At 48.7% G+C, this 12887-nt stretch overlaps 1 protein-coding gene across 1 annotated transcript in view; it reads right to left on the reverse strand.

Moving 5' to 3' along the window:
* The window catches only part of ADCY10 (adenylate cyclase 10), a 42446-nt gene that overhangs the window by 17366 nt on the left and 12193 nt on the right, over positions 1–12887 (reverse strand). Inside the window, 9 exon segments of the mRNA XM_049777594.1 lie at positions 221–257; positions 1148–1429; positions 1585–1863; positions 2839–2958; positions 5265–5401; positions 7215–7489; positions 8046–8132; positions 9137–9329; positions 11150–11303. Coding sequence (XP_049633551.1) covers positions 221–257; positions 1148–1429; positions 1585–1863; positions 2839–2958; positions 5265–5401; positions 7215–7489; positions 8046–8132; positions 9137–9329; positions 11150–11303 — 1564 coding nt within the window.

The raw sequence follows: 12887 nt of genomic DNA on the forward strand, positions 1-12887 counted from the left end.
TGGAAAGAGGAGTGGAGAACAGGAAGAGGGGAGTGAGGAAAGTGGGGGGCTCCCCTCCCAGAGCTCTGGCTAAGCCCTCCCCACATCCCCGCTGTTTGACACTTGGGTCTTGTTAAAAGTGGCTACTGCCACATACCACTGGTGGCTTACACAGACGCGGGGGTGGTGTGGTGTTTAGTTCATGTTTAGTGGTGTTTAGGCCCACCTGCTTGGGCCCTACCTGCTCTCCTCAGGAAAGTCCAGCTTCTTTTCCTTAGCTGAAGGTAGAAGAGGTTGTGGTGAGTTAGGGAGGTGGCCTAGGAAGAGCAGATATGTCTGGGCCAGACATTTTTGGGGAGCCTGGGGGAGAGGCAAGGGCAGTGCTGGTCTTGCTCAGGAGGCTATTCCCAATGTGGGAGGTTCTGGGGGTTGCACCAGGATCCCTCCTGTGAAGAAAGTGCCCAACTCACCAAGCCATATGCCAGACCCTCTAGGGACACTTTAGTGAGAAGCAGAAATGCCCACTGCATTTGGGGTGAAGCTGGACTCTATGAGGTGTGAGATACAAGGTGATACCCATCAAAATACCTGGGCCCCGACTGGCCCTGGACAGTCAAGAACCCCAAGATCAAGGGCCAGAGTGATAACATTTGGGCATTTGCCTTGCACATGGTCGACCCAGGTTCAATCCCCAGTATCCCATAGGGTCCCCCAAGCATGCTAGAGTGATTTCTGAGCACAGAGCCAGGAGTAACCCCTGAGCACTGCAGGGTGTGGCTTAGAAACATACAAAAATAAACCCAAACAAATAAAAAGACTCAGGACTAATGTCCAGGCACTAGGTGAGGGGACCTGAGTCCCTGATGTCTGTACTCCCACAATGTCATCCTACACGGATAAACAGGAGGTCACATGATGGGTTTGGGAAGATCTTGTCACAGGTATCCAGAAACATGCACAATTGCCTCTTGATTCCTATGGGGGAATGTTTTAATTGTCCCAACCCCCAAGATTCCCAGGCCCAGATTAGTGATGCTCTTCCTGGGAATAGGGGCAGGAGGAGGCCCAGAAGGAGGGATCCTGGCTGTGATCCTGCATCTCTCAGGAGAGCAGATAGGGCCCTGTGGCATGAGAGAAGATGGAGCCCAGGGCTGCACTCTAGGATTACTTTGTAAATTGTGGCTCTTGGCCATGCTCTCAATGTTGCCAGTGTCCAGGTAGATGTCAACAATGTAGTGATGGAAGGGCACGAAGTCCCTGCTCTGGCAGTGGTTGCATCGGTGTGCGTCCTTCTGTAGGAAGCGGGTGCACTTGAGGTGGATGGTGCGTCTCTGGTCATTGAGCCACAACTCTGAGGCAGTCTTCTGCATCACTGGCTTGCAGAAGCGGATAATGTAACTCTGCTTCACCTCGTTCTCCAGCTTTCGGAGTTCTTCCTTCTTTCCCTGGGCTGGAGAGGAAGAGAGGGAGAGAGGGAGAGAGACACAGTGAGAGAGAGGGAGAGAGACACAGAAAGAGGGAGGGAGAGAGACACAGAGATTCCTGGAATGGGGGAAATACCCTGCTGGGCTCCCAGGAGGTAGACCTGCATGCCCCCACACTCACGGATACTCATGGCCCACTGCAGTGCCATGGAGTAGTAGTCAACTTTAGTGGATGTTGGGTTTTGCTGCAGTGCCAGGCGCAGGCTCTTGCCATCCTGGAAGCAGATGAAGACCTTGGACTGGACCAGCTCGGCTAAAGTCTTGATCATCTTATTCATGTCCCTGTGCCGAAGGATCTCGAAGAGCAGCTTAGTGGTAAAGTTCAGGCCCACAATGGCCGCACAGCGCACCAGCATTTGGTGCGACAGGCTCATGTTGTCCAGTTGCACCAGGAAGATTTCTGCAGGGAAACTCGGTGGGGCGCACCCCCTCCCCAGTTAGACGGTTCCAGGTGCTACCCACAACGGCTACCCAAAACCCAGCCACAAACACTCCCTGAGTCCAGCAGAGCACAGTGAACTCTGGCCCCAGGGATCCCTGAGTACAAAGAATGGTAAAGATTTGGAGGGGCCAGATCCCAGACCCCCAAAATATGGTGACGTTCTAGGGGATCTGCTTTTCTATTTGTTTTGGGAGGCCATGCCTGGCAGTGCTCAGGGCTGATTCCTGGCTCTGTGTTCAAGGATCACTCCTAGAGGGCCCAAGGGTTGGGGGAGTTCAGTGGGATCTATGTGTGAATACTATCTCACCAGTTCCTGCCTCTTTTCCTTTTTTCTAATTGTTTGTTTTGGAGCCACCATGTGTGCAAAGCAGATGCCCTCTCCCCTGTGTAATGGCTCCAGTCCCTCCTGCTTTTTTCTGTTTGTTTGTTTGTTTGGGTCACACCTGGTGGCGCTCAGGGGTTACTCCTGGCTCTGTGCTCAGAAGTCACTCCTGGCAGGCTCGGGGGATCATTATGGGATGTTGGGATTCAAACTGGGGTTCATCCTGTATTGGCTACGTGCAAGGCAAACGCCTTACCGCTGTGCTATTACTCCAGCCCGACTCCTCCTGCTTTTTAAAATCATGGTCATATCCAGGAATTCAGGGTGGGGGAGCAGGGGACAGCGGGAGGGGGAGGTGCAGAACCAAGCCCACTACAGCAAGGCCTGTGTTCCCTATCCCCACCCAGCCCCCTAGTCCAGTTCTTTTTTGGGGGGGGCATACTCAGCGGCCCTCATGGGTTATTCCTGGCTCTGCGCTCAGAAATTGCTCCTGGCAGACTCGGGGGACCATATGGGATGCTGGGAATTGAACCAGGGTCTGTCCCAGGTCAGCTGCGTGCAAGGCAAACGCCCTACTGCTGTGCTATCTCTCCAGCCCCCCCGTCCAGTACCTTTCAGTGAAGATGGGAGGGATAAATTTTTCAGGATGACACCACTCGCCAGGTTGCAAACTTCTTTCTTTACCCTTTCATTACTGAGATTTAGCTCCTCCCTGGACATCAGAATATTCTCTAGGGGTCAACGAGACAAAAGAAGTTGGTCTTAATTTTTGCCGAAGTTTCAAGATGGGTCATCTGTGAGATCCAACCCACAGGGATGGAAGTTTTTCTTAGCCATCATGGGAAGGAAAAGTGTGTTTCATAGAAAAGCAATCTATAAACACTAAAATGTACTACAAAAAGGTTGGGCTTCTCTTCTCCTCAGTCCCTGGAACCAAGAACCAGGAATAATTCTTGTATCCTATAGTTCACGTGGCCCTTTATAAACTGATTCAGGGGCCTGGAGAGCATATGCACTGCACTTCAGGTGGGCCAGTTCCTGCTACACACCCCAGCAGGTTCAAACTCCCTTCTCATCCTTCTCACACGGAAGCCATGGGGGGAACTCCTGAGCAGTGCTTAGGGGATGAGCAGGTAACTTCCAGCATTGCAGGACCTGTTGCATCTCATCTTCAGGTTTTATCAGTATTAAGGTTTTTTTTTTTGGGGGGGGGGGAACCACATCCAGCGATGCTCAGGAGTTACTCCTGGCTCTGCATTCAGGAATCAATCCTGACCAGGCTTGGAGGACCCTCTAGGTACTGGGGATAGAAGCTGAGTTGGGCATGTGCAAGGCAAAAGCCCTCCCCACTATGCTATGGCTCCAGCCCTAGGTGCTATCATGAACCACTAACCTAGTTACTGAGGTGCCAGGACTTCCCAAGCACCATTTAGCATATCTCCCCCTCTACCTCATGCCCCATAAACATGTCTCTGATATGCCCAGGGTGGTGCATTGGGTAGAGGGTTACTGAATTTCCTGACCAGCTCCACTCCCATCACTGAGATAGGAGGTGACTATTAGGGAAGTGGAAGGCAGGCATGGCCCCTTCCCCTTGGAAACTACTGCTGTGTCTCCTGCTATTCTGAAACAGGTCTCTTGGATGGGTTTTGTTTTGTGTTTTGGGGGCTGCACCCAGCAATGTGTGGGGAACCATGGAGTAATTTGGTAGGAGACAAACCATTAGCAGGGGTAGAGTGATATCAAAACAGAGGGCACTTGCTTTGCATGTATCCAGCCTGGGTTCAATCCTGACAATATCTAAGATTGCTCCAAGCATATCAGGACGGTTCCTGAGTGCAGAATCAGGAGTAAGCCCTGAGCAGCGCCAGGTGTTGCCGCAAAAGGTGAAAAAAAAAAATGTTCTCCAGCACCTCTGCCCCAGTCCTAATGAGGTTCAGCCATACTTTAGGGAAGAATTCCACAAGAGGATTTGGAAGGAAAGGGGCGCACAGAGGAGGACCCCGGCAGCATGTGGGAGGGGGAGAGTTTCTTGTAGCATCCATGTCAGAGTTGCACGTTCATGCCTTTTCTTTTTTTTTTTTTTTTTTTTTTTTTTTTGGTTTTTCAGACCACACCTGTTTGATGCTCAGGGGTTACTCCTGGCTAAGAGCTCAGAAATTGCCCCGGGTTTGGGGGGACCATATGGGACGCTGGGGGATCGAACTACGGTCCTTCCTTGGCTAGCACTTGCAAGGCAGACACCTTACCTCTATCGCCACCTCGCTGACCCCCTTTTTCTTTCTTTTTTTTTTTTTTGGTTTTTGGGTCACACCCGGCCATGCTCAGGGTTTACTCCTGGCAGGCTCAGGGAAACATATGGGATGCCGGATGCCAGGATTCGAACCATCGACCTTCTGCATGAAAGGCAAATGCCTTAACTCCATGCTATCTCTCCGGCCCCATCACATTCATGCCTTTTCACCCTGAAATCCTTGGCTCATGTCCTGAGAAAACTCAAGCGCTGTTATGTAACAGGGCTCTGTGCTCTTCTGCTGACCTTCACGGGGATGAAAATGCTCCAATAGTCCATAGTTTAATTCTGTCAACAGGCTTAGTTGTGTCTGTTTATTGTAGAAGAGCTTGTGCACCTATTTTTAGTGGAACTTGTAGTAATGTGTATGTGTGCGTGCGTGCACATGCACATGTATTCGTGTGGATATGCGCTCAACAGGAGTGGTAGTTGTGGCACACAGCTGGCTGTATACAGCGATTGCTTACTTTTGTGGCATCTAGGGTTGCCACAATTGTGCCCGAGCTTTGGTACATGTGCGAAGACCTGGGGATCCAATTCATGGTCTCAGATGTGCAAAGTTTCTAGTCATGTTTCTAGCCCCTCGCCAGAATATCTTTCCACACCCAGAGCACAGTCCCAAGGATGAGATGTTTTCTCAGGACCTGAACTACAGCACCCCTCTGCCTTCCCTATTTCTCTCAAGCCCAGGGACACCCCCTCTTGATGCAGTGAGGGACACTCCACCCTGGCACAAGGACTTACTAAAGAGGTTCTGCCAGTTTGTGGGCATCTTGTCCTTCTGTTCCAGGGGTGAGAAAAGCAGCGTTTGGTGGTGCTCCAGATACCTGAGCAGCTCTTCACAGTAGAAAGGGATCCCACAGCTGCTCCCCACCAGGTACCTGCAGGGTAGAAGGAACTTGGCTTCTGGGCCTAGAGCCCAGGGCCATTGGGGGATGGGGATCCTGGTCTGAGAGGGAGTTTCCTTCTCCCATGAGGAGATGGCATCTGTCTGTTTTTCCTTCCTTCTTTCTCTTCTTTCTTTCCTTTCTTTTTGGGATATATCCTGTGATGGTCAGGGCTTACTCCTGGTTCTGCAACCAGAAATCACATCTGGCAGTGCTCTGGGATCCTATGAAATGCCAGGGATCAAACCTAGGTCAGCCGCATACAAGACAAGTACCTTACCCACTGTTTCTTTTAGTTTTGTTAAACCCAGAAAACATTGACGTCTTGCCAAAGTCAAAAAAGTGAAGCACCAGGCTGGGAGAGATGGTACAGTGGGGAAGGAATTTGCCTTGCTCACACCTGTGGGATTACAGGATTTGTCTGTCTCTATGTCAATCAACTCCCACATGGTTTCTCATTGGATGTTATTTTATGAATGTAGCACCTCTGATTGGTAGTGAAATCGGATGGTTCTACTTTCTAAGTGTTATATTTTTCCATAGATAAAAGGCAAGGATGGAAGAGGCTTTTGTTCCCAGAGCTTCCTCGTGTGGCTGCTTAAGTGGTCTGCAGACTGGAGTTGGGGTAACGTGGGGATTTTTTGGAGGGGATCACACCCAGCAGCACTCAGGGGTTACTCCTGGATCTACACTCAGAAATCGCTCCTGGAAGGCTGGGGGGGGGGTATCATATGGGATGCCAGGATTCTAACCACCGTTCTTCTGCATGCAAGGCAAACACCCTACCTCCACCCTATCTCTCCGGCCCCTAACATGGGAAATTTTAGTCTTTTCTTTAAGTGTGTGTTTGATTATTTTGCAGAGTGCCTTCTGGTTAAAACCCATCTTGCTAGTGTTTGGGGTCGGAACCAGACGATTTAGATTTTAGAGTGGCCAACCTAAATTCGGTACTCAGCATCTCATATGGTTTCTCAAGCACTGCCAGGAATGATGCCTAAGTGCAGAGCCAGGAGTAAGCCCAGGACAAACAGGTGTGGGCACCCCCTCAAAAAAAAATATAGTGAGCTCCCCCCATTGAACTGCTTTTCATCTTCATTTTACAGACACATAGCTACTGGGCTATGATTGATTTTAGGGTTTCTCTATCTTTGCAAAGTTTCTTGGACAACATCTTATCCAATGCACCTTAACCCCTTCTTAGATAAAAAGCAAGAGTTCCAGTTGTAGGGGCCGGCAAAGTGGCGCTAGAGGTAAGGTGTCTGCCTTGCAAGCGCTAGCCAAGGAAGGACCACAGGTCAATCTCCCGGCATCCCATATGGTCCCCCCAAAGCCAGGAGCAATTTCTGAGTGCTTAGCCAGGAGTAACCCCTGAGCATCAAACGGGTGTGGCCGGAAAAAAAAAAAAAAAAAGAGTTCCAGTTGTAGGGCTAGCACAGCGCTTGTGCAAACCTGAGTGTAATTTCTGGCATCACCAGACCCATGGGTACTGTCAGCTTGAACTTGAGACCCTGGGGGTGAGAGGCACTGGAGACTGGAACCAGGGTCTACCAACCATGCCAGACTTAGGGATTCCTCCTTCCCTTTGGAGGTGGAAGAATGTATGCCAGAGCCTTTAGCCTTTAGCCTACTCCCCACCAGGCTTTGTGTGTGTGTGTGTGTGTGTGTGTGTGTGTGTGTGTGTGTGTGTGTGTGTGTGTGTGTGTGTGTGCAGAGTAGGTGGCCAAAAGGCTCCTCTTTCCCTCCCAGGGGTGGTGCATGCCTGCGAAGAGTGGGTGTCCAGAAATGTTGGCCCTGGGCCACTACTCACAGGTTCAGCTCCTTGGGGATTCCATACACATTGAGGTCCAGGCACACCTTTCTGTGGATATCTTTGGGCTGCAAGGGCCCGAGTGAGATGTAGGTGGTGGCCGTTTTTTTGATGATGGCTCTAGCCGCCTCGCAGGGGAGCTGCGTGAAGGGTGACAGGGACATGATGATGAAGAGAGGCACTTTATCCACCAGGTACTCCATGAAGACCCATGAGGTGACATCGATGAACTGGGCCCCATCGATAATAAAAATAACTCTCTGTTCTTCGACGGTCTGCTCAGGACAGGGGGACAAAAGAACATGAGGCAGAATGGGGACACATCCCTATGAGGGGTTGGAACTCATGCATGAGGAAAGTCCCAGAGTTTTGTAAAAATGTTGGGGGCTGGAGCCATAGGACAGAGGGGAGGGCATTCGCCTTGTATGTGGCTGACCTGGGTTTGATCTCCCATATCCCATAGGGTTCACCGAGCTCTGCTAGGAGTGACTGAGTGCAAAGCCAGGAGTAGTAAGCCCTGACCACCACCAGGTATGGCCCCAAAACTAACAACCAAAACAATATTTTGAGTACTGGAGTGATAATAATACAGTGGGCAGTCTTGCACACTGGTTGACAAGGATTCAACCCCTGGCACCCTATAGGGTCCCCTGAGCACCACAAGAAGTAAACCCTGGGCCATATCAACCACACACTGATACAGGGTTCTATGAAGCACTGCCAGACTCTAACCATGAAATCATTACAAGCTCCAAATCATGGTGATCTTGGGTTTGGGGGCAGGAGACTGAGGTCCCTACCCTTGGTTGGACCTTACACTAAGGTCCTTACTTGTTTTAAAACCTTCAGGAACAACTCTTCCAGAATCAACTGTTTATTTTGAGGAGTCATCTGTTTGATCTCCTGGGAAATTGGGAACTGTAGAAAGAATAAAGAGGGTACTGGGGGTGAGCAAGCAGAGACCCCACACACACCCAGATTTTCTCCCCATTCCTGCTCTCCTGAAGGAGTTGTTTCCACTGAAATGGGTAAAGGGCAGATTCAAAAGCTCCCTCCCCTGCAAATAACCAATCAACTCTTACTGTCTGCTTTGGTTTGGGGGCTCTTTCTGGTGGGGCTCTGGGGCCATGAAAACTGGGGAATTCAACGAGGGCTCATCCCAACAAAGCATATTTTACAATGCAGCCACCTGGATCATACTGTCACTCAGAAACACAGCAAGGAGGTCCTTTGCCTTGCTTGTAGCCAACCGGGGTTCAATTTCCGGCATCCCCTACTATGGTCCTGAGCACCTCCAGGAATAATTCCTGAGTGCCAAGCCAGAATTAACCCTCAGAGCACCTCCAGCCCCAGCACCTGTGCCCCACCCCCATCTATACAGGGTCAGAGTGATAGTACAGTGGAAAAGGTGTTTGTTTACCTTGCACGTGGCCATTCTAGGTTCTATGCCCAGTTTCTCATATGGTCCCCAGAGCCCAGTAGGAGTGATTTTCTGAGTGTAGAGGCTGGAAGTAACCCCTGAGTAACACTGGGTGAGGCCCAAAAACAAACAAAAATAAATCTACAAGTAAAATAAAGTTCTTCTTGCAGGGGGCCGGAGAGATAGCATGGAGGTAAGACGTTTGCCTTTTATGCAGACTGTCATTGGTTCGAATCCCGGAGTCCCATACGGTCCCCCGTGCCTGCCAGGAGCAATTTCTGAGTGTGGAGCCAGGAGTAACCCCTGAGCACTGCCGGGTGTGACCCAAAAACCACACACACACAAAAAAAATTCTTCTTGCAGGACCAAAGAGATAATACAGTGGGGAAGGTGCTTACCTTACACATGGTTAACCTAGGCTGGATCCCCGACACCCCAGAGGGTCCCCTGAGCCCCACTCGAAGTGGTACCTCTGCGATGGGGTTCTGAGGTCCCTGCTGACCTGTACGTAGAAGATGTCATTGAGGAGGCAGTAGGCATTCTCGTTCAGCAGCCCACAGATGCGGCCTTCCAGGCAGCTCTGGCGCTCCTTGTAATGTATGCAGTGGTCCAGGCCCAGCACATTGGCCAGGAGGATCTGGATGGTGTAGAAGTCCTGCACCATGCTCACCTTGGTCAGGCCGATGGCCACCGTCCTGTGAGCAAGACACAGGGCCATGTGGTCTCCAGCCACCTGTTGGCCATGCAGAGGGGACGAGAAAACCAACAGCCTTTCCAGGCTCTTAAGAGGAGGCTTCTATTTTTCCTTTTCTTTCTTTTTATGATTAAAAAATTACTTTATTGAAACAACTTTATTTAAACATGGTTGTTCATAATACAGGTGTTTTTGTTGTTGTTGTTATATAGATGTTCATGATTGAGTTTCACTTATGCAGTGTCTAACATCCTTCCCCAGGGCACATTTCCTGCTACCAATGGGCCCAGTTTCTCTCCTGCCTCTCCCCTGCCTGCCTCTGGAGAAGATATTTTTCTTCTCTCTCTCTCTCTCTCTCTCTCTCTCTCTCTCTCTCTCTCTCTCTCTCTCTCTCTCTCTCTCTCTCTCCCTCTCTCTCTCTCTCTCTCACACACACACACACACACACACACTCTCTTTCTCTCTCTTCTTCACATATTTTTTCTTTCATGTTCTCAGATCTCACATTCTTTCACATTCTATGTCTCTCCCTCTTTTAAAATTTTTATTTATTTGGGGGGCACACCTGTTGACACTCAGGGGTTACTCCTGGCTATGCACTCAAAAATTGCTCCTGGCTTGGGGGGACCATATGGGATGCCAGAGGGATCTAACCATGGTCTGTCCTAGGCTAGTGCTTGCAAGGCAGACGCCTAACCTCTAGTGCCACCTTTCATGCCCTGTCTCTCCCTTTTTATTCCTTTTAGACACTGTGGTTTGCAATGCTATTACTGAAGGAATATTATACATATCACTTCATCTCCTTTCAACACCCAATTCTTTTGGTTGTTGTTGTTGTTGTTTTGGGTCACACCCGGCAGTGCTCAGAGGTTACTCCTGGCTCTACACTCAGAAATCGCTCCTGGCAGGCTTGGGGGATCATATGGGATGCTGGGATTCGAACCACCATCCTTCTGCATGCAAAGCAAACACCCTACTTCCATGCAATCTCTCTGGCCTTCAACATCCAATTCTTGTCCAGAAGGATCATTTCCAAGTTTCATTGAATATAGTGCCATAGTGGTCACTTCTCTGTCCTAAATGCCCTCCCTCCTCTTTGTGGCAAGATTCCCAGCATGAACTGGTCCTCCTGGCCCTCTTCTCTATTGTCTCTGGATATTATTACCATACTATCTTTTATCTATCTATCTATCTATCTATCTATCTATCTATCTATCTATCTATCTATCTATCTCCCACAAATAAGTGTGATCATTCTATGTCTGTCTCTCTCCCTTTAGAGACTTCTAAGTCCTCGTGTTCCAACCCTTGACTGAGCTCCTTTTTAACGTTCTTCTGGGGGGGCAAAAGGGGCTCCCAGGACAACTTGGGGGTGCCCTGCACTATCTGGGATAGAACCCACCCAGGACCTTCTCTGTTCTAGGCCTGTTGCCTAATGCCTCAAGGCATCGTCATCGTCCATCTTTAGGGTCCAGATCTCTGAGATGAGGCAACTCACACACATACTCCCTAAGCCTGAAGCCTGAGCTTTCCATGCTTCAGTTTACTTTCACACCAAACCCAGAAATGCTCAGGCTGACTCCTGACTCTGTGCTCAGAGATCACTCTTGGTGGTGCTTGGGGGGCGATATAGGATGCTGGAGGTTGAACTTGGCGTGGCTTTGTGCAAGGCAAACATTCGACCTGCTGGACTATTTTTGAGCACAGCCAGGAGAGATTCCTGAGTGCAAGAAAAAAGGAACCACTGAGCATCACCAGGTGTGAGCCAAAAACTTACAACAAACAAACTAAAACCAAAACTAGCTATGGTGTGGAACTCACCTGTGGTTTTCACCTTGGGCCAAGTATTGAATTTCCATGAGAAGCTGACTTTTCCCAAACCCGGGCTCACCCTCAAACATGAGAATGCGGCTTTTCCTGAACATGAGAAATTCCTTCATCAAGCACATAAAGCAGCTGATCTCCTCATCACGTCCTGTGATTTTTAAATTTTTTAAAAGAGGAGCAAATTCAGACCAACATTAAATTATCTTGCTCTGTGTGTGTGTGTGTGTGTACTTTTATTAAAAGTGCATAGTGACATATTCCAACTCCTAAGAATAATCTTGGAACTTCCAGATCATGGGCATCTGTGTAATTTCCCGAGTCTTAGAGTCTTCATTTCATTTGTTTGTTTTTAATCTTTCTTTAGAGTTTTTCAAGGGAACCATGTGATTTTATGGGTTCGATTCCCCCCCCCCCAGTTGAGACATTCTAATGGCTATTTATAGTATTTTAAAACAAAGGGGGATTAAGATTACACACTCAGGAAGTATACCACAGCTATTCAATTCTGATGTTGGAACCAAACTCAAATATGCTCTGCAGGAAGAAATTGCTGTGGTGGTGGGGTGGGGCAGAGAAATAGTACAGCAGGCAGGGTGCTTACGTTGCACACAATTGGCCTGGGTTTGATTTGAGACACCCTATAGGGTCCCCTGAATGATATCTGACTGCAGAGTCAGGAGTAAGCCCTGGCCTCAAAGCAAAAATAAAACTAAAAGGTTGGAAGGGGAAGAATTAAAAATAAAAATTGCTCTCCTTTCTTTTTCTTTCTTCTTTCTTTCTCTCTTTCTTTCTTCTTTCTCTCTCTCTTTCTCTCTCTCTCTTTCTTTCTTTCTCTTTCTTTCTTTCTTTCTTTCCTCTCTCTTTCTCTCTTTCTCTCTTTCTCTCTTTCTTTCTTTCTTTCTTTCTTTCTTTCTTTCTTTCTTTCTTTCTTTCTTTCTTTCTTTCTTTCTTTCTTTCTTTCTTTCTTTCTTTCTTTCTTTCTTTCTTTCTTTCTTCTTTCTTTTTCTTTTTCTTTTTCTTTTTTTTTTGTCACACCCAGCATCACTCTGGGGTTACTCCTGGCTCTATGCTCAGAAATCGCTCCTGGCAGGCTCGGGGGACCATATGGGATGTCAGGATTCAAACCGATGACATGCATGAAAGGCAAACACCTTACCTCCATGCTATCTCTTTGGCCCATAAAATTGCTCTTATTTCTAAAGCAGAATATTGCAATGAGGTGCTAGAGAGATATCACAGTGGGGATGTAGCCAATTGGGTTTGATACCCAGCATCCCATATGTTTTCCCAAGCATCACTTGGAGTGATCCCTGAGTAAAGAGCCAGGAGTCAGTCCTCAGCATCTCTGTGTATAGTCCAAAACCAAACAAAAAGACTATTGCAGTGAAAATCAGTGGTTGGGGCCAGAGCCATACCACAGTGGTAAGGCCTTTGACTTGCACACAGATGGCCCAAGACAAATCTGGGTTCAATCCTCAGCATCCCATATGGTCCCCTGAGCCTGCCAGGGGTGATTTCTGAATGCAGAGCCAGGAGTAACCCCTGAGCACTACCTGATGTGTCCCTCCCGCCCAAAAAATAAAATCAGTGGTTGGCAACTACTACCAAGAATGTGGAAGAATTTCAGAACAGGACAGGTAGTTGACCCAGGCTTGATCCCACCTGGGTGGATTTAACTACTAGTCTCAAGCCTGGTGATGCTGAATCTTGGGTGTGAGAACCCTGGAGGATT

Source organism: Suncus etruscus, chromosome 7 (assembly GCF_024139225.1).
Source record: "Suncus etruscus isolate mSunEtr1 chromosome 7, mSunEtr1.pri.cur, whole genome shotgun sequence".
NCBI lineage: Eukaryota > Metazoa > Chordata > Mammalia > Eulipotyphla > Soricidae > Suncus > Suncus etruscus.